General features: G+C 35.3%; 1 protein-coding gene across 1 annotated transcript in view; it reads right to left on the bottom strand.

Annotated features, from left to right (window-relative positions):
* Nucleotides 1-21,916, bottom strand: part of LOC137405216 (basement membrane-specific heparan sulfate proteoglycan core protein-like) — a 98,410-nt gene that overhangs the window by 5,733 nt on the left and 70,761 nt on the right. The window contains exons 50-63 of the mRNA XM_068091444.1: nucleotides 21,316-21,446; nucleotides 19,400-19,510; nucleotides 17,018-17,206; nucleotides 15,806-15,949; nucleotides 15,246-15,362; nucleotides 14,743-14,937; nucleotides 14,202-14,391; nucleotides 12,888-13,036; nucleotides 11,703-11,717; nucleotides 8,916-8,999; nucleotides 5,430-5,554; nucleotides 4,592-4,778; nucleotides 3,611-3,748; nucleotides 2,219-2,449 (exon numbers count right to left, since the gene is read on the bottom strand). Of these exons, the coding sequence (XP_067947545.1) occupies nucleotides 2,219-2,449; nucleotides 3,611-3,748; nucleotides 4,592-4,778; nucleotides 5,430-5,554; nucleotides 8,916-8,999; nucleotides 11,703-11,717; nucleotides 12,888-13,036; nucleotides 14,202-14,391; nucleotides 14,743-14,937; nucleotides 15,246-15,362; nucleotides 15,806-15,949; nucleotides 17,018-17,206; nucleotides 19,400-19,510; nucleotides 21,316-21,446 (2,006 nt within the window). The remainder of the gene's footprint in view (nucleotides 1-2,218; nucleotides 2,450-3,610; nucleotides 3,749-4,591; nucleotides 4,779-5,429; nucleotides 5,555-8,915; nucleotides 9,000-11,702; nucleotides 11,718-12,887; nucleotides 13,037-14,201; nucleotides 14,392-14,742; nucleotides 14,938-15,245; nucleotides 15,363-15,805; nucleotides 15,950-17,017; nucleotides 17,207-19,399; nucleotides 19,511-21,315; nucleotides 21,447-21,916) is intronic.

Here is a 21,916-nt window from a genome sequence, read left to right as displayed (position 1 = left end):
CATTAGGCATTTTTAGACAGCTTACAAGACGACATGAATTGATTGATAACTGCCAGCATTACTTTGCTGAGTTACAATAACTGTGAGATAATTGGGGGGAAATCATCTATTATTCAGAAAAAACAGAATATTTTTATTTTAAACACAGGAGAATGAATAAGAAGTTGAGTTTAAATTGCAAGTGTCACCAACATCTGATAGCTCCAAAAACAGAATGCATGTTTAGTGAAAATTTGCATGTATCAAATAAAGAAATACCTTTAGGTGACAAACATGAGTTTCCTTGAATGCATAGAAGTACAAAATTGGTTTTAATAGAGCATGCAGAACAGATCATATAAATAAAGAATAAAAATAATTTTTCAGATGAGAAAGAAATACAATGCAGGTGTCTAACATCACTGTTAGTAAACTATACCATTCCTTTCTTAACTGTGAACAAATATGTTGCACCTGTTGACCATGCAACTAATCCAAAAAGGAAAAGTAGAAGGGAGAAAGGTACAAGCGAGGCTAACATAAAACATTTAAAGTTAACTTTGCAGGGCGTTAGTCTACACACTTCCTTAATTGATACTATACAAACTCTTAAACTCTGGCATAAGATATGTTGCCTGATCTGGGGCTAAATTAACTCACACTCTATATGAAGGTGGTTCCTAAGTGATCAAAGTTTCTCAAACCAAAGCAGCTTGATGAATGTTAGTTTAGAGTTACGCTACATGCACATTAGCAAATAGTCAGACAAATAGTTAGCAAATAGTCAATTTCACCAAAACTTTGATCAGACGATAAACTTTGAAAATCTTTATTGTTTACTCACTAAAATGTGCCCAAATATCTCCACCCCTCTAGTTTAAGCTAGTTCAACTTGCAAAAGCTTGTTGGGTCAAAACAATCAATCAAAGCAAATTGAGTTCAGTTTCACTTTCTCTTTAACAAACCGATTTCTCCTATTTAAACATAAATATGAATTCTATCACTGTTGTAATGCATTAATAGTCAATAGCAAAGTTTAATGTATTTGCAAGCATAATTTTTATCATGTGTATCAGTTACTTGAGGAAAACATCAACTGTGAAAAAAGACTAAGAACTAAAGGTAGGTTATACCCCGGTGTACACTCAGCGCTCATTTGGTAGCCTATAGCAACACAACTATTTCTTAGCTGTTATGAAGCACTCGAGAATACAAGTAATACCAGTGTTACCTGGTAATATCAATACTAACAGTGTTACCTAATTATATCGATACTCCCAAGGCTACTTAATACAATCCTTGCTTTCAGCTGCTATCTGAGAATACCACCACTACCAAAATTACTTTTTCAAATTCATACCACTAATTCTACTTAATAATGGTAGTACAAGCGCTGCCTGACAATAGCATTACTGCCAGTTCAAACCGGGAATACCAGTACTACCTGAACATCCTAGCAGTAACAGTAAAGATAAATAGGGTCATAATAGAGTTATAGACACCGACAGCATTTATTTATGTGTGTGGTAATTGAAGTGTTCGCTGTCTAACTATAAACTACCCTCTTTAACATTTATTGTCTTTTCTAAGCTGATACACATGATAAAACTAATCAATTTTATCAAACAGGTTTTCTAAAAGTCACTCAGCTGGCTGAAACTCAAACAAGTCATAATAAATATCCAACTAAAATGTATTTCTCAAATTTGAGTAATCAAAGTAATTTACATTTTAAGCTGTTCAGCATCACTCTGAATATTATGGTTAAAATATTTTGTCGTCTAAAATTTTTTGGCACACTGAAGAGTGGAAGCATCTTTTGGCCCCCATGTAAGTCCCATTGGAGCTATCAAGTTTATATTGAAGCTGTGAACTATGGCCGGAACGTTTTTACTCATTAGTTAAACAATTATTTTTCCTACTTAAATTACGAAGAGAAAATACAAGCACCTGCACATAGATCAGCTTCGAAAAGAGAGTCTGGATCTACACTATGTATAAACATATACGTTCTACAAATAGATTGAGTGTTAATGTAACCTTAAACCTATACAACTAAGGGCATATCAATATTGCTTACAAATCTCTTCATATGTCTATTATCTATAATTGCCCTCTCCACAAACACATAGACATAATTTAAAGTAACCCAAGTAGTTGCCAACACCCTGAATCTGACACCACTTTATCTGGTCAGTGCTGTTGACGTAAAACACAATATTAATAAAAGGGACAATACCTCGAGCCCCCTTCAGCCTCTGGAAGAGTTGTTTGAAGTAATCATTCGGTCTGGTGGCGTCACCAAACCTTGGACTACCGAAACTTGACCTACTGCTGCCACTGACTGCAGAAGAGTCAGCGGCTTTGCTCAATAAACTAGAGGAAATTGAGAAATCGTCAGGACTGAATTGTGGCAAAGCCACGCTGTCTTTCACCCCGTTAGCATACGCTAAATCTTGGCTAGCCTCACCTGGAAGAGATGCAGACATGCACACAACCAATAACAATGGGACTTTCTACGCTACAAACATGCTGCATGCTATTACTTCATTATCATAGCCATATAAAGATTTTGTCAAATCCCAATTCAGCCCGTCTCACTTTACCATGTAAACCTGAGGAGTTGTCTGCCCCGTGTCGTAATTACAGAGCTACATTTAAAACCAACATTTCAACATGTTTGCTAAATATGGATATGAATGTGAAAAGACTGGTAAAGTTTTTGCTGATTACTAAAAATATTTCAAATATCTTTTAAAATATTTAGCAGCTTAGCTGAGTGGTTCAGTTTTTGATATTACAACTAATAAGAGCAATTGTTAGTCTATGAAAGTTTTGAATTAATAAGTTACCTTGATATTTGATTATATGACTAATTAAACAATGAAATTCATAACAACCAAAAAGTGCCAAGAGAAAATTTATTAAAATTACTTTGTCAGTTATTAGAGGTGAAGTTAATGGTGTGAAGCTATAGCATCGCGAGACAGAATTTTTGTATGAACAAAATTATCTGCTTTCCAAATACATAAAAAACATTTTTATTTTAATTGTTAGACAGAAAATGCGCAATAATAAAATATAGGTAAATGTTTCTGTTAGATGAACACAAAGACTGCAATAACAAACTTACTATATTCCAATAGTAATTGAAAGATTATAAGGTTTCTGTGTTTGAGAGCATTTGAGTACATGAGGAGACAACTTCATTCAGAGTTTAAATGATTTGAATCCCAGATGAGTTAGTTTGAGAAGCGAAAAGAAAAAATTGATAAATCAAACGACAGCAAAATAACTGATAGTAGGTAACCTGAATGAAAGTATTACAAGACAGCTAGTCTGAACCATAATAGCCTACCTAATATATTGTATCACCAGTTAGAACCAAGTGACTCAGCAAGGAATGTGGGTAACATATAAATAAATCGAAAAAAGATAAAACAAGGCAGGGCTTAATTAGTATACATGCAGGAAGGTCACGCAAAATCCAGCTAATATCGCTGACATTGCGATCAGTGCAGCAGATCGAAAAACAACTGAAAACATATGTTATATGTAAATATGTTATATGTAAACCGTTTGTCATCCAATTTAATTCATTGCTTCCAATAGTACGATAAACTTCACTCACTTGTATCACAGGTTTCTCCAGTCCATCCAACTAAACATCGGCACTTGAAATCGTCTGCCCCTACAGGTTCACATAGTCCTCCATTTTTGCAAGGTTTGTCCACACTACATGCGGTCCTTTTCTCAGCACAAAACTCACCTGTCAACACATGCCAGATTCTCACTGTATAAACTGGCAATGATAGAAGAATAACTATTACAATCAGCAGAAAAGCCAATGACCGCTTACACACCAACTATTACCTAATATGTAGCATGTGTAGGTGTCATTTTAAAGTGGTGATAATAACAGTACACGCCATTGCCACGCGATTCTTCTTTATGCTAAATATTTGTATCATATTTGGCATAGCTATTCATTAAAAATGTGACACCAGCTAACTGAAGCTTTTTACGAGAGGAAGTAAGCTTTCCCTTCTTACCTGAAGCTTACCGTGATTACTTAGAAAGACGAGCAGCAAATAAAATAAAAAAGTACTATAAAATTCATGGCTATGAACATTCGCTTTGTGTGTTTGCGTGAGGTCACCACGTTGAGCTCTCTTGTCCGTTTGTGCAGAGAAATCGATTTTTATTAGACGAATTGAGTGCATAGAGATTAATGTATTTTCTTGCATGTATAATAAAATAAACTGTTACGCTTATGCATAAGAGCATAGGCTTAAATTTGTTATCAGGCTGCACCCGCAATCGCATGATCACAATTTTTTTCAACGCAACATAATGCCATAACTAGATTCACACTCATTTGTCCGAGCCTCAAAGTAGGCCAATGTAACTTTGTAGGCGTGGCTTTCTAAAATCTGCTAAGTGAACAGCTTTTCTTGAACATTAGCCCTTAAGTGGGAACAAGTTTACAAAAAAAACGTAGCAAGACATTCACGTACACAACAACCATTTGAGTATATTAACTTAATTAGCTTTTTACAACTGGTAGCCTTCATCTAGTTTTCAAAATTGCCAATAAAATAGCTCGACTCACCCATGTAACCTTTAGGACAGACGCAGGTAAATTCGCTGGTGGACACCGAGAGACAAGTGCCATAATTCAAACAAGGTAATTTTTGGCAAGGATCATCATTCATAATAGATAGATCTGGGCAGGATGAGATATTGCCATAGTCTGTGCTGTCAGCAATCAGGTCGAGCGCGATACTTCCAACCTCCATCTACAATTGCACACCAAGGTTAGTCAACGCAGATAAGAGAAGCATCAGTTGCACCCAGAAACCTAAAAACTACCGCTGCCAGACCTAAATAATTGATTAATCAGTAATTCAGTAGTAAAGAGCGAACAATGTCTACATTCTCAAAATCCATCAGCGCTTTATAGTTACGATATAGAACTTGTTAACTCTTAGAATTAAAGAAGTAAGCGCTATTAAGATAGTTCAATGATTTTTTGACTATTATTACCACTGATAAGCAGCCTGTACCCGTCACGTCTATACATACATGTATATAAATTTCATTGTTTGTCTGTAGGCCATTTGTTCTACGTGCGTCCAGTTATAATAAAATATTTTTAGAAACGTCCATGGCGCTTTGCACAGGATTAGAACTACAAGGCAACTACATTTGAACTACATTTGGCAACGAGGCAAATATGAACCAATATTAATCAATTGTTATTAGCATAAGTTGGTACTGCTATTCGTGCTATGACAGATGCAGCAGGTGACATGGACGACTATATTAACTAGCATAGTTGTCGCATGCTCTCTATATTTGTTAACTCTACTATACACTTGTTCCCTGAACAGCTGGTCAGTCTTGAATATCCTACAGTTATTGCCCTAAACAGGTTAACTTCAACTCACCTTTCTGATGCAGCCGGTGAAGCCAGAGACATTAAGAGTTCCAGGCAAGCTGTAGTCAGCAGATACACCTCCTAGGAACAGCGGAGTCTTGACATCCAGTCCAACATTGGAGCCACTTGAAGGCTCTTCAAATTCAAACAGGCACGAACATGTATTATATCGCATATTTGAACGCTTATGAGTGCTAACTGTTAAACTTAACGGTTAAACTTAACGGTTAAACTTAACGGTTAAACTTAACGGTTAAAAATAAACTTACACGAAATTTGTGTAGATTTTATCAGAAATTATTGTTATTTTAAGTCACTTGTGATTGTTTTGATATTTGAAGTAAACTGAATGGCAATATGTTTTAAGATTAAAATCAATAAAACTTGATCGCGGTTAAAACGCTCAGACCAATTGAAAGTGTGATTATGACATCTATAGTTGCAAAGAAACTGACAGATTAGAGACGCGTGACTCTGCAACTTCAATTCAATATCTGATATCAACTATCGCAACCATCACAACTAGTGACGTCATTTCAAACGCTTTTTTTTTAGCTTTCTAACTGTGATAAAGTTTTATCGATTTTAATTTTGAAACATCGTGGCAATCAGATCACCTCAAACATCAAAAACAATCACAAATGACAGAAAATTACAGATACTTTCTGATAAAATCTACTCAAACTTTGGGCAAGCCCATCTTTAAGAATTAGTGCTATAGTAAGATATCTGTGTACAAAATATAGAACAACATGCATATGTTAAATATACAACGGTTAACTTTAGGAAATGTTGCATCAGCAGAATAGCAAATGAGGATGGAAACTATTCTAAGAGAGCATAACAACAGCAAATGGGTATCGAAGTCTACAGAGGCATGGCAAGCATGCATGAGCGAAGGAAAGGAGTCGAAGCTAGTGGAATATTTACATTGAACTGCCTGCGTTCTATGCTGTTCTACAATAAGTTTTGGCATGTGCCAAGAAGTGGCTGTGAATGACTCAGAAAATAGTTATTTTTTCTCCACAAACTCACATATTGCTACAAAAAATTTTCTTATAAATCTTGCCCAGCAAGTTATTCTACTTTTGAACTATCACCCAAAACTATCCCTTTTATAAACTTACAAGTAAATAAGATGCCATGAACATACTAACAGCAAAACTTGGTTACCACTAGAGTCAAGTTATAAACTAATTTCTGTGTAACTACAGTTTTGAAGCTTTTTTTTTATGAACAAATGTTCGATGTTAACTTTTGCGTTATCTTTATTTCATAGCAAGTTCAAACCATAAATATAATAAATCCTAGATTGGCGAATAGCAATCATTATAATAGAGCAAAAGTGAGGCATATAATTGGCTGGGAACTGTTGTTTTCATGAAGTTACATCGCAGTGATGTGCATCACAGCATCAGAGCCTTCAATTAAGCAATGAGTTTAGTAGTGAATACATGCTTATCATACTAGTTTGTAAGTCATAAACATTACAATAAGACCAAATTTTTGGTGAAATGTTAGCAGAGGAGACTACAACACCCCAGGTATGTGAACCCACAATAAAAACTTTAAATACTTAATAAACCTAAACTCTGCACATGCACTATATCATTGGTTCACGTTGTAAGAAACTACTGGAAACAAACTAACTACCAACTCAACTGAATTTACTTGTCTCTTCATGGTCTCATAACGACGAATATACCTTTCTATGATTATTCTGAACTGAAAGTGAAGTGAATGCTTGGGACTATCAAAAGAAAGAATGTTTAGACTGATTACAACAACATGTTAACAAACTTGTCTTTCAGCTGATAGGTTTGTAATCTAGCTTGGCGTGATTGAATAAATGCCTTTTTTGTCTCATTCCAAGTAATGTAATGATATTCATTCTAGAACATGTATGTATTGTTAATGTTTAGGCTAAAAAAAAGTCTAGTCGCAGCTGGTGATGAGCCTATGGATGATCAAACAGTCCTGAAAAATGCCCAGATCTGGCATTTGACGGGTTTTCAAACGAGAAACAAGCTGAAACCTGTAGTGCTTAGGTAAAGGCGGTGCGAAGACAGGACTGGACCCCAATATCAAGCTCTGTATTATGCAGTGAACATTTTGAGAAAGACTGCTACAAAGTTCCACCAGGTATAGGAAAAAACCAATGCTATAATCGGACGTGATACCTACAATATTTACAGCCTATCTAATCTACCTTCTGCCAAATGCTGTGAAAAGACGGACATCGACCATTAGAACAGAAAGCCTGCCGAAACATAGAGGAAAATCTCAGACTGCGGCCAGCACCATGATACCTGACCCTGAAGATACACCTGTTGATACTACTATTCATGATGATGAGAAACCTGCAGCTTCTGACAATCAGGACACACCTACACCCTCAACCACAAACTGCTGACTTGGTGGTAGACCTAAACAGCCTGCTGTCACACGTATCTCAATATTAGAAAAAAGATTAGAATTTCTATTTGGTCACTCTTTGTATTATCAATGATATAGAAGCTTCTAAACCATTGGTATTATCCGATACCATGTGTGTAAGTTTTTTATCTTTCTCATCCCAAGTCAGTTGTAAATATTTTCCATAAAATGTGCAGTCTTAGATGCACAAACTATAGAAAAATTGTGCAGTTTTTAGTGTTAAGTCAAAACGAGTACATAGATCAGCTGATGCACTCTACACATCTCCATGACGTTGCGCCGTGCTATTTATACGCCTCACTTCTCTTCATTATTCGCATATCTAGGATTTACTATATCTATAGCTCAAACAGACTATAATTTTTGAACAAGTGACAAATGCATGAAAATTATGATAGGCTACACCATATCCTTAGCAGCTCTACATTACAAAATATTTGTAGCAGTTCCATGGTACAGCATACCATTAATAGCTCTATGGTACCGCTGTATCAAATACTTTTTGTAGCTCTATGGTGCAATTATAATCACCTATTACTCATGTGTTACAGCATAGCTTCAATAGCTCTATAATATAACATTACGGTGTAACTTTACTGTACAACATACTATTAGTAGCTCTATGGTTTAACATATGTTCAGTAGCTTTATGGTACAACATCACTTGAGTTGACCTATATTATACATGTATTACTTTTTGTGCCGCATAACTTTGTAACAACTCTATGTATTTGTACACCCAGCTTTAAGGCATTTTAAACCCTTTATTACAGTTCTAAGTTGTAAGTAATTTCCTATAGGACCTTTATAGTGTCATAAACATCATACATACAAGGAGGGCTCAATGGTATGATCTACTTATAGTAGCTCTATGGCATGTATAGCTTATGTAGTATCTCAACTGCTTGGCAAGCTCCTGGTTGTGCATGTATTTTTATAATACTGTTACTTCCGTATGGTATATCTTTGTTACACAGCAGTAACAATATGACCATATACTTATGATACTATGTCTATGATACCTATTCCATAGGAGTTATCATAACCTTATTTTGAATACCTTCATCAGGCACGTCTTCTGCATTGTTCGCTCTAGGAATCCAGAACCAACCTCTTGGTTCTTCAGTCGTGGTTGTTGTACTTGCTAAAAGCCATAGAATACAGTAAGCAGGAAAACTAAAAAGCTGCCATGCAAGCTGCTAATGCAACCTAAAATAAACATCATATGGCTTTACAACAGCGTGCAAGGTAAGGACAACTCATACCACTTTGAAATTTTGATATGCAAATAAAATTGTAGCTAGACTTTATACTTCTACAAGGGTTTGCACAAGCCAAAAGTTACTTGCAAGTCAAAAATTTAGTAATCGAGTAACCATGAATTTTTTATGATACATGTACATGGGAAGGTCAATCAGAGATGAATTCTTACATGATCAGACAACTGCAAACATATCAAAAAGAATAACTGCCACCAACTCAAGGTAAATTCAGGAGCTCACAAGCACTCTGAAAGTGTACTAAATTTCATTTTTGATGTAATCATTTTACCAATATTGGCAACAGATACATATATTTGTTGACTGGAGTAATTTTGGTTCTTTTGCAACAACAAAAGTTTGATTTATTTTTATCTGTACTGCTAACTTGAGAGCATATTTTTCCGATATATGGATGAAAGACTCAGCGAATAGGTTCAAACAGAAAGCAGAAAAGCTGTTGCCCAAGAAGACGGTTCAAGGATTTTGATTAGCCTTTTAGGTAAAGCTTGATCTGCAGATAGCCCTGAGACAAAGAATTCCAGAGCTGCCTCAGTGATACCCTTAGTTCCCATCACAAAAGCACACATTCTAGCAATTTTGCGGAATGCACTCTTAGAGTGCTAAGATATGGGAGGGTAGCTAGTACCTGTTGGCTTCGTTTGGTTATTTCCTGTGCAGAGCATTAGTGACAAGGTCAATGTATAGGTCACCAGGTCAATATACAGGTCACAAAATCAATACATAGGTAAGTAACAGGGGAAGAGAGCACAAAAGTCTGTGGAAAATGCACACAAACATAAAACAACGATAGGCTCAGGAAATCATCATTTGATAGAATTGAGACACAGTCTGACAAATCTGTAAAATCAATCAAGCTTGCCTGAAAAGTAACAGCTCATGTTGTGAGTGTTCAAGCAAGCTAGCACACAAATGATTAGGCTTAACCTTGTGCCGAATGGTTACGGGAAGACTTCCAGTATCAGATATCAAGGATTAGTAACAGCTGAGCGACGCAGCAGCAAACACTCTGGGGTATGTATTTTATATAAGTGCTTCTCTTTCGACCAGCAACAAGTGTTTTTGCTTTTACGTTATTTTCACTATTTAAATTTAGACAGCGAAACAAAAATAAAATTAAAGCTAGTAGAGTACCAATTTATTAAGACATGCATTCTTAAATTATTTATTTAATTTAGTGTGATTCATATTTTTCCAAAAAAAATTTAAACGTAAAATTTAAATGTAGGTTAAGTGATACAAAAGCCCTCCGACTGGCTCATTTAACAATACAGACCACAATATAGGATATTATAGGTGTAGTTTGATGCTTTTTCTCCGATAAGATTTTATAATATTTTAAAATAGAAACATATCTAAGCATTGTCTAAAAGTTTGTCAAGTTGTAAATAAATATTACCTGACCGTTAAGATATGCAGTTGTCGATTCTCCAACAAACAAATGCAACTACTATCATCAACTTCATTTCCAACTATTTAAAAATTTTGTTAGTTAAACTTAGTTTTTAATACCCGCATTTTGAGGAAATATGTCATTGATTATATAATATTGATTATAATCAATAATCAATACTACTTTTTACTAAACATCTTTAATATGAAAATATTCTATAAATATGCAAAGAGAGTCTCACAGTGCCCCTCTCCAAAAATCTTCTTAGAACTGTGGCATAACGAATCGTCATACTAAATCAGCATAATGCAAATAGTGCAGCAGAATCAAACTATTGAATCTAACACGAACTTGTTGATTTGTAACGCTGATTTGCAAGGTCGATTTGTAATGTCAACTTGCTAAACTGATTTGCTATGCCATGCGATTTTAAAAAGGGCATTGGAGATTGAGGCGTTATGAAAATCTCTTTGTATTTGCAAATGTATTTAATTTTGATTTTTGTTAACATAAATCCTGAATCATTTTGGTCACCTTGTACAAAGGTAAAAATTGTTCAGGTTATTTTATGCTAACTAGAATAGCTATAATGCATCAATTTAATATCACATTGTGGAGTATCTACAATCTTCACACAAAACGCATGGCAATGTCCAAGATTTTCTTTGCCTTTCAGCTTCAGCTCTCATTATTGTCTTTCAAAACCATTTGCAGATGTTTTTAATAGAATCAGTTCAGAGCAAAAATAAATTTTTTTTACACAATCACGGCGGATAAACAGCATGATAAGAAGCTTTTAAAATTAAATGTAAACTTTTATACATAAATCATAAAAAATGATTTTCATGACAAAAAGCTAGTCCATTTTCAAATAAACTCTTTCTTGAGCTTATCGACTTTTGGTCAAAATAAAAATTTATCGTCCAGAAGTTTACGAATGAAACTGTGTTTTATTCATAGATTAATTACATTATAAGGCAAAACACAAGCATAAAAACCAAATGATGCAGACTAGATAGCACTTCACTGGTAAAAGATAAGCAGCTTCATATTGAGATAACAGCTGTAAAAACCAAAGCGTATGATGCCGCTGTGTAACAAATGAAAATTCCTTAGTCAAATCCCTGATACACTAGACAATATGTAAAAAAAATAAAAGAAATAAGATATTTACCTCTTTGAACAGAGTCTACAAAATGAGTGAAATGAGTCAAAGCCGTGCAACTTACTACATACAGATAGAAAAGTTAAAGCAAATCATGCAATAGCTAAGAACAGAACCTCTAAATGATCCAAAGCAATGACTAAGACAGTGTCAAGGTCATGGCACAGTGTTGCTAAATAGTACGATAAAGTCTAATTACAGAAACCTGATTGACTAGTAAAACAAAGAGGATAACTCCGAAGCGAAACTGAAGCAATAATCATAAACTCACACTTCAAGGTTCCTCTATGTAAACCAGATCATCAATTGTCACATGACTAGCATTTACTAAGACTCTGAATAAATACAATTTGAACAAAAAGGTTTTTGTGAAAAAAGCCATCTCTGTTCAAACAATTTTGTCTCCAAAAAACTGTCAAAACCAAAATGCCATTACAGTTACATGAAAAAAAAAGACGAAAATATAGTGGCTAAAAACCACCAATTAAAACCATTTTTATCAATCTTATCTACGACACCAAACTTGATCTTTATTGATTTGAACATTCCTCAAGTACTAAAGGGCAAATCAATTCAGTTGATTCCTTTTTGTGGTTTCTGTTGATTCCCGTTGAACAGCCTCTATTCTATGAATTGCAATGTTTAACATGGTATGACATGCGCGCCATCAACAACTTATTAAAAATCAGCTGAGAGTAAGATCGCACATCAGCCACCTTCGTAAGGCCAACTTGAATACAAGTTATCCCCAGAATTTGATTAGTCTGAATTCCCATATCGTGTTACAATTATGTACGAGCTAAACTGCAAAATGTAATAAGATTCATTCTATGATTCTACTCCAGCTACAACTTGTGCTGACCATAAATGATTTATTTTCTGGAAATCTAAATATTTTGCTATAGCATGGTTTGCAAATTATTATTTAAAAGCTAAAAAAATGTTATTTTGAAACTTTTTTAATATTTTGAGCTACCAGAAAAACACTGAAGAACAAGTAACCAAAAATTAAGCGCATTTCTTGGAGATAATTAGCAGCACAAATTGTCTTAATACAATTGAGCGGCATCAGTTTTAATAAAATCAATAATGTACAACTATTCACACCTAAACAGTAATCAATATCGCTGATTTTTTAAAAGTTTTTGTTGGAAGGGCATTAAAGTAGTCCGCTACTGGAATATAATCATGTACCTTTGACAGCGACTCCTCCATCGATGATAAGTGAGCCCTCCATCTCCGTGCGCTCTGCCTCCACCGCATGCCATACACCCGGTTCTACCTTGACATTGCCCTCTATTACAGCTGGACCTTCTCCCAGGTCAAAGGTAAACACAACTGACCTGTCGATGGAGGACTATGGTTTTTAAAAGTTTGATATTTGATTTATTTGCTATCAGTTGACTGTTTTCAGATTTAGTATGATCATTAGCAGCTATTGAATGTGCAGCCGTCACAATAGCTAAGTTTCTAGATAAATAATGTTCTGCCTGCTTCACAGTAACTAAAAACAAACAATTATACATGCTACTTTCATGCACTGATTAACAGCCTAAAGCAATATCGTATTTTTCCTCGAGTGCTTTTTATGGTTTGCATTTATAGTTGTCCTAAATGGCAGTGAGCTTCTAGCACTCTGTTATTTCCGCAAGGTACTCTGTTGACCATTTATAGAGGCAGCATTTCTACATCAGTTATCTATTTAGTTTAAGTAAGATAATATAAGCACATTATTGAATTTCTTATCAGATGTTCTATGCATGTAGCAAATTCACTTTTTACCATGGAACGGTACTGACATGCTCTGAAAAACATTTGTTGAGCATATCATATCGTATCTTTTAAATGAAAATATTTTTCACAAATAATATTCCTGTCTGTCCATCAGAAGCGAGTTATTCCTTTATGACCAAAACGAGTTATCTCAAAATGAGTGGTGTTTAGGCAACATGAAAATCCATATACTAAGTTTTCTCAATAACACAACCAATAAAAAAATTGAAGTGGTATGAGCAATTCTAATAAAATATTGAGTAGTTAAGTATAACAGAGATAGTTTCACAGAGTGACAGGCTACACAAACGTGTCACTAGGTGACAGCTTACTTGAAAGTGTAACTGATGACAGGTTACTTGCAAATGTAACTAAGTGGAACGTTACTCAAAAGTGCTACCAGTGAAGGGCTAGATGAAAGTGTCATTAGGTGACAAGTTACTTGAAAGTGTCAGTAGATGACAGATTACCTAGAAGAGCCACAAGTGAAATTTATCTGAAAGTGTCACAGTCATGAGCATTTCACTTAGTTACAACTCCTATGCCGTGCCAACAAAAGATAGTCGAAGGTCACCATAAGGAAGATTACTCTTAGAGGTTGTCTTTGAGTTTAGAGTGGGTATTTCACTAAATTTATTAATGACCTTAAAAAAACATGAGAGAATCACTACTGTAAAAAAGTTTTCACAAAACAAACTTAAAACAATCTAACCAGATGTTGTACTATTAACAAACCCATTTCGAATAAGCAATGCCATGTAGTCTCCACTTCCAAACTCATTTTCTCCAGCATACGCGAGGAGTCCATTTGACTCATCTCCAGCCCTCATTTCCAACTTGATCGTTGTAGTTCTCGATACACCTTCAAGTGGGGGGTACCGCAGGTACCCTTCTCCATCAAGCTGAGGTGTCTCGATCTTGGACTCTGTACAATAGTAATGACTAAAAAGGTCTAGCTCACAGAAGGCACAAGCTCATAACAATAGTAGCAGTATGACGGAGTTGCTGATGTCACACATTTTTGTGTTCACATTTGAGCTTGTTAGATACTTTAAAAATACAGTGAGATTCACAGCTCAGGCACTAGAGCTATGCTCACAACAAGGCAATATAAATGTAATCATTAATCTCAACACAATTCGATAATTTCTAGCAGTTCACACACTTGAGTATCCTATAGTCAAACCTTGTGACTGACCTTAAATAGAATTATATAGCTTCTGTTTAAACAAGAGATCATGGTGATGTTTCTGGTGTGTATTTCATGCTCAATTACCTGTCTCGCACTTGTCCCCTTCATATGCCAGTCCACACTTACAAGAGGGTCCGGTGCCAGTATCTAAGCATTCTCCATTATTTAAACAGTAACCTGGGTAGCAGTCTATGCCTTCAGTGGAGCACAGACTACCAGAATAGCCTTTGGGACAAATACAGTCATAGCCCTGCATGTTGGTTGCACTCACGCATACACCTATAAAAACCCAAGCGCATCTTTTTGAGCATGAGTCTTACGAAGCCAATCTCACCGATATTATTGAAGATGCTATTTAGAAGTTTCCAGAATATAATCAATATAGACATGAATAGACAGCCTTACTTTTTCGTATTAAAATGATTGTATTATTAGAAGCTATCAGTTAATGACCGATGGGTTTGAGGGAGGGGGATAATCACCAGCAAACAGCAGCAGCCTATTATAGAAGTTTTTTACAATTCAATAGTATGGCAAAGACAGCTTCTTTGTTGAAAAAATTTTCTTGAGCCAAAATCTCTACTTACCAAAATTCTGGCATTGTACTGGCAGGCAACTGTTAGATGGCAAAATACCCTGATCCATTGCGGTCTTCATATCAAACTGAACAGGCTTCCCTTGTATTTCAAGAGAGTTGATAACTCCTACAACAGTAAATACCACATCTAGACATCAGTGTTTGTGTTGTTTGTGACAAATTTTATAATTGACTATAATCACGAGATCGCTGCCTTCAAACACCAAACATCTAAATCAAACAATAAGATGTGACTCGCTGCTTCAAAATGCCAAAATATTCAATGCTGCTACATTCCAAGTCGAACTTCAAATGTGGTCATAAATTTGGTATCTAAAAAAAGTAAAAATGCTAATCCTCTTATGGGAACTACTCAACTCACATGCTGCCTCACTTATATATACTGCTCACATCACCTGCTGTCCAATCTCATATGTGCTACACAATCTACTAGCGGTCTCCTGTCATATGCACCATTCTATTCACCTGCTGTCCTACCTAGTAGCGTGACACAATGAAGCAAAAACTGGACTAAAATAGCGCTGTCACAATACAATCTTCATCACCTACCTTGATATGACTTTCCAAAACCAACTTGATCGCCGCTGACAGCCTCAGGCACTCCACTCACGTACGCAGCTTCCCCAAGACTCAGTCCAACGTAACTTCCTTCCAAGGTGCTCTCGGTTACCTCATCGTTCACCATCATTTTTACTGCAATAACAAACGAAAAATGACAACTCCAATCTGTGAACTCAGCATCAACTTGTTCTATTAAACGTTGACTGTAATGCTTTGCTTCAGCTAGAATATATGAAATTAGAAATTTCTTTACGAAACTTGATAGAAGACATCAACTCAATAGATAATAAGACAGTGCGTTTGAGAAGAGAAATGATAAATTTTTAGAGTTCTGAACACTATAAATATAGTGTGAACGAAATTTTTGAGTTCTAAAGTGTCTATGAAAAATATGAAGCGTCAGAGTACACAGCAGGAAACATCTTGTGAAATAGACCAAGTTATGACAAGCAGAACTTAAGAATTGGTGCTGGCCATTCATTTGCTGCACAGTAACTTATATTCATGTAGTGAAGTTATGAGAGTCTGCAGTGAGATGATAAATGAAAAAACCTCAAAAAAAGCTTTTTCACTATCGAATTCCCTATGAATATGTCAAGGGCACTAATTCCAATCTCTACAGATGTAAACGTTTTAAGCATTCATATTGCAAAATTATAATGCAACAATCATATCAAATGTATGCTAATACATGTATATTAAACTATTTGAGAGCATGGGAACAAGTTAGTGTAGTCAGACTGTATGTACGGCTCCAGATTTTATTTTAGCTAAATATTGTGCTAGCTGTTCGCAAATATTTTATGATTGATTGAATGTATTGAATGTATTATGTAATCCTTTATATATACCTTAACGCTTCAGCAAAATTAGTGTTTGAATGCAGAGTTATTTTTTAAACAGCAAAACAAGATAAGCAGAATATAGAAATCGTTTCAACTTTATCTGGTAAAATAACAAAGAAAAGCCGATCAAATGCTGAAAATCAAAGTATTTGAAATGTTGCAACTAGATTTTTTGTTTATCCCAGCAATTTTAAGCTAAAATTGATGAGTTTGGTGAGCTCTCTGATTGCACTGAATAAGTAAAAACATTTTTGTGGTTAAAGTTCTAGGCAGCAAAAAGTTCTAGGCAGTTTGAGGATTTTCTGCAAATCATGGAAAGCTTGAAAGTAAATATTAGCTTGGATAAAGTACTTACTATAATTCTTGTTTCGGGCCACCTCTACCATGTTAGGTTGGTTGAGGGTAACCTTCTGGGCAGAGGCTACTTCTTTCAAGCCCGAGCCAAGATTTATCTTGAGCACTGGTGTCCCTTCAACTAGACCGAGGGCTATGGCATCCCTTCCCTGATCTTCCTCATTCTCAGCACCAGCATAAAGCAATAAACCTGTAAAAAATGGCAAGCCTTTCAATTATCATAATGTGATGCATGTGATGTGATGCTGGGCAGTTACAATAATTAGCACACAATTTAAGAATTTTCAAAAACATAAAACTGAACAAATGGTGACTAAACTTTCCAAACTCAGTTATGAAGATGAGTAGAACAGCAAATACTCTCATTGTTTGTCTGTGTTACTGACAAACAAAACATGCTTTGATTATTATATTATTATATATTAGTGTATATCATGTTATGCTCATTGCTTGCTAGTTTTACTCTGTGACAAAACTGTTCTATAAAAGTAGCAAAGATCTAAAATTTAAAATAGTTCTATAAAATTTGAAATCTTGCCATTGATAATAATGCAAGCAACTCTTTCACATTAGACTTTTCTCACCCTGTTTGGTTCCACACAAAAAGAAAGAGACCAGATGATACCATAAAGATAGTTCATGAAACTGCAATGAAACTATTTCTACAACTTTCAAGCATTGATCAGTCACACTAAATAAGATACCATGTGAAAGCGTATTATTCTAGACTATCTTATCGTATAGTAAAACGTACACGTATGTGTAAATATAGTGTAAGGAAAGTTGTCAGGGGAGACAATCTAATGGTGGACATTCACCACACACATGCTATCCTTGCACAATTTGAGGATTTAACTCTCATTATCTGACACTCAAGCATTTATTAATGCCAAAATCCAATAGCACACACACAACAATTTTGCCTTTTGTTCAAGTTGGATTTCAATGAAGCAGCGCTCTTTGTGAAATGCTGCTATATTTTTGCTGTCGTCTCAAACTTTAGCTAAATTTTTGATCCTCTGTATGAACGGGAAGAGTAGCTAGTGGTACAGATTTGATTTATACTGTAAATAATTCACAATTTTACTTTTTATTGATCCTTTTCTGTCATTCTGATTTTATTAAGCATATTTTGTTATTGCATCAAATACGCACATTCTATGTTGCAGTTTTATGATGAAGAGGAAACACACGCACATACACACCCACCTCCGTCCATGATTCTAGATCAGTCATACTCCATCCACAACCAATACTAGGTATAAAACAGTATAGACCATGTGTCAGGGATACAGAGAACCATGAATGTCATGTAATGAACATTTTTGCCTGCTACCAATCCATGCACATTTTTCTTTTCGCAGCCACCTGCTACCTGCACCGTTAGTCACATGCACAGCTAGTAACATGTAGCTCTGTAACAAATGTACCAATAGCCAGCTAACCACATGCACATGTGTATATACACTGTTTGAGAATACGGCTCGCTTTGTATCGAGACAACTTCATGCTAAAAGTTATGCCCAACTTTGTTTAGTCAAAAACTACGCTCTATCAAACTGAATCTTATTCGCTAGTCCAAAGTGAATTCAAGGTCAATAAAAATGCATTCAAGTAATCATGAAAGCAATGTTAAGGTCCTATTTTTATAACAATGCATATAAAAAACCTATAAAGATGTGCAACTTTCGATGGTGCCCTACTTATAAAGATCATTGTTTAATGGAGTAGAGTATTATTGTCCATCTTGTCATACGCAGCTCTTTGTTAGTTTCAATATAAAGAGAAGCTAGAAAGGCTACAAAAATTTTGTGGTAGAGTAATGATGCCTCATCTAATAATTAGAGACCCTTGAGTTCGACAAATTTCTGGTATTTTTGAATCTCTGCTGTCTAAAGTGTTCCAACAGATGATGCCGTGTGCCCAACCACACCTAATAGGTTGGGCACATGTCATAAGACAAACAGTGGTCCACCCATTGTTTGTGGTCCACCTACTGTTTGTGGTCTACCCACTGTCTGTGGTCTACCCATTGTTTGTGGTCTACCCAAAGGGGTCTACCCACAGCTAACACCCACAGGCAAAGTCCACTGAGCACACCAGACATAAACACCTTGCCCATCCTGAATTAAAAAAAGTTCTTATATCACAAGCATTTCTTTTTTAAATACTATTAAACTCCCATATTATTATTTTATTTGTTCTATATATTAGACCTATTTATTTTTCACACAACCTGATTTAATTTGCTGGTATTAGTCGGTGAAAAAAAGTTCAAATTAAATAATATTTAAGAAGGATAAACATGAAAAAATATGACTATGAAACAGTCAATCATGGTATGAATAGTTCATGACATATTGATTTGCAAATGAAATATTACCAGAGTCGTCCTGCGGAGTGAATGAAATACCAAAAGTTGTAGATGAGTAAGCATCAGGGATACCAGGCAGCGTGTAGTAGGAGTCAGCAGAGACGAAAGTTGGCAGATATGCTACAAACCAAGAAGAAATTTGCAAATTAATTTTCACATTACGGCTCACCCAACAGTCTTGAGAAGTCATGTCGCTCAGTCCCCTAGCCCTAAGCAGCACGAGAGAGGACAAAAACCGATCACATTGCTTATAACAACAATTGAGCTGTGGGTTAGTTCCGTTAGTATAATTTTATTGCAATGGTGGGACTATCAGATGTAACAAATCTACCAAAGGCTGCGCTCAATGCTGAAAAGGTAGCAAATCAAAAGGTTAACAATACAAGTATTCTGAATAAATACCAAGATCCTGAATCTGCTATGGTAGGCATTAAAAGTATCTGCCAAAAATAATGAATAGAACTTCTATTCGCATATTCAGATCTTAAAGGTGTGACATGAACAGTTTACAAGCTGCACACAGTTATAACTTTTTCTATATTTTACATTAAAACCTATTCTAGATTTCCTCCCTCTGTCAGTCTTCTATATAACGACAAGTATGAATACTTTCGGATAAGCACCTTTGCTAGGCAAAATTTCATACAAACGCATATTATGAAAATTTAGGAAAATTGTCTATATTCTTATTTTACAGCAGCTAAAATGAAAGATTGTGCCTGTCCAATTTTGTAGTACTTGAAAAAGTTTGTGGAAAACAAAAATTCAAGTAAAATTAACTTTACTGCCTTCCCAGTTATTGTAAAAGCAATATATACGTGCGGTATTCATATAAATGTACAGTGGCACACAATTGACTCAAGGACAGTAACAATATTTTCCTAAAGAACGATGTACGCATAACTATATACCTATACCTAAGGACCCATAACTATGTCCCCATAATTATGCATTCATAACTATTTTTATAGCGAGATCTGTTTTCCTGTCAAATATTAGGCTATATTAAATATGCTCAACGATGTCCTCCAACAAAACAACGACGCAGCAATGATGTGTCAGCCGTAACATTAACTTCCTTTAGTTCGCAAAGTAAAAAGCAATTTTGATTTAATTTGCATTCGTTATATTCATGTGCTATTGCTTGAGCACAAACATGACTATATGCATGTGCTATTGCTTGTGCAAAAACATGATTATATAAGTGTGCTATTGTTAGTGCCCAAACATGATTATATGCATGTGCTATTGCTTGTGCACAAACATGACTATATGCGTGTGCTATTGCTTCTGCACAAACATTATTATATAAGTGTGCTATTGCTAGTGCCCAAACATGACTATATGCATGTGCTATTGCTTGTGCACAAACATGACTATATGCGTGTGCTATTGCTTCTGCACAAACATGATTATATAAGTTTGCTATTGCTAGTGCCCAAACATGACTATATGCATGTGCTATTGCTTGTGCACAAACATGACTATATGCATGTTTTATTGCTTCTGCACAAACATGATTATATGCGTGTGCTATTGCCTATGCACAAACATGATTATATGTGTGTGCTATTGCTTCTGCACAAACATGATTATATGTGCGTGCTATTGCTTGTGCACAAATGTGACTATATGCATGTGCTATTGCTTGTGCACAAACATGACTATATGCATGTGCTACTGCTTGTGGACAAACATGACAAACAATTACAGATTGTCCCCAGGGGGAATTATTTCTGATTAAAATGAAGTTTTCTGTCCATGAGTTTTTAAAAATGAATAAACAGCAGCTGCCAAGCTCCCTGTAATTTTCACACATCAAAAATAGATGAAAGTTACAAGAATAATGTTTTAATATGGAATTTTACATAATAAAGAAGTAACATGTCTTCACCTAGTCTTTAAAGATTTGATAATGCGCTCACCGTTCTTGGCAACCTGCCAAGAGTCTGACTCCGATCCGAACTCATTGCTAGCCTCACAGATATAAACGGAAGAGAGATCTGATTCAGCCGTTAGTTTGAGAACTGGATCTGAGCTTATAACAGTGTCATTCCTACAAAGTTTTATTAACTATTAACTTGAGCCTGCTTAACACCTAAAAGTTACATGAATTCAAAGAAAAGCACTTTCAAAATATTTAAAATAGTGGATGCATTACTGGCCATAGTTATATCACATGGTATATTAGTATATATTATTATATATTATTTAATATTCTTGGCATATTAATGCCAGTTCTGTAAGATATTGTTCTATGCAAATAAAATTGCAGCTGTAAAGTAAGTTTAATAATGAAATTGACTCCTAAATCGAAGAGAGTTTTGTGGTTGTCTTCCCTTAATCAGTCATTATGGCAGGCTATGCATTGCCCTTATGAAGCAGAATCAATCGACAAGAAGCCTTATTCTGACTCAATATGAAACTGTTAACATAGTACAGTGGACTCACGCCATATGGTCATAATTTGTTTTAGTGTTGGCATCCTAGGGCAAAAATTTTGTATAGAGGGGTAGAGAAACCCAT

The sequence above is a fragment of the Watersipora subatra genome, chromosome 9 (genome assembly GCF_963576615.1).
Source record: "Watersipora subatra chromosome 9, tzWatSuba1.1, whole genome shotgun sequence".
In the NCBI taxonomy this organism is placed as follows: domain Eukaryota; kingdom Metazoa; phylum Bryozoa; class Gymnolaemata; order Cheilostomatida; family Watersiporidae; genus Watersipora; species Watersipora subatra.
The sequence above is the reverse complement of the archived record's forward strand: the minus strand, read 5'-3'. Positions and strand labels throughout refer to the sequence as shown.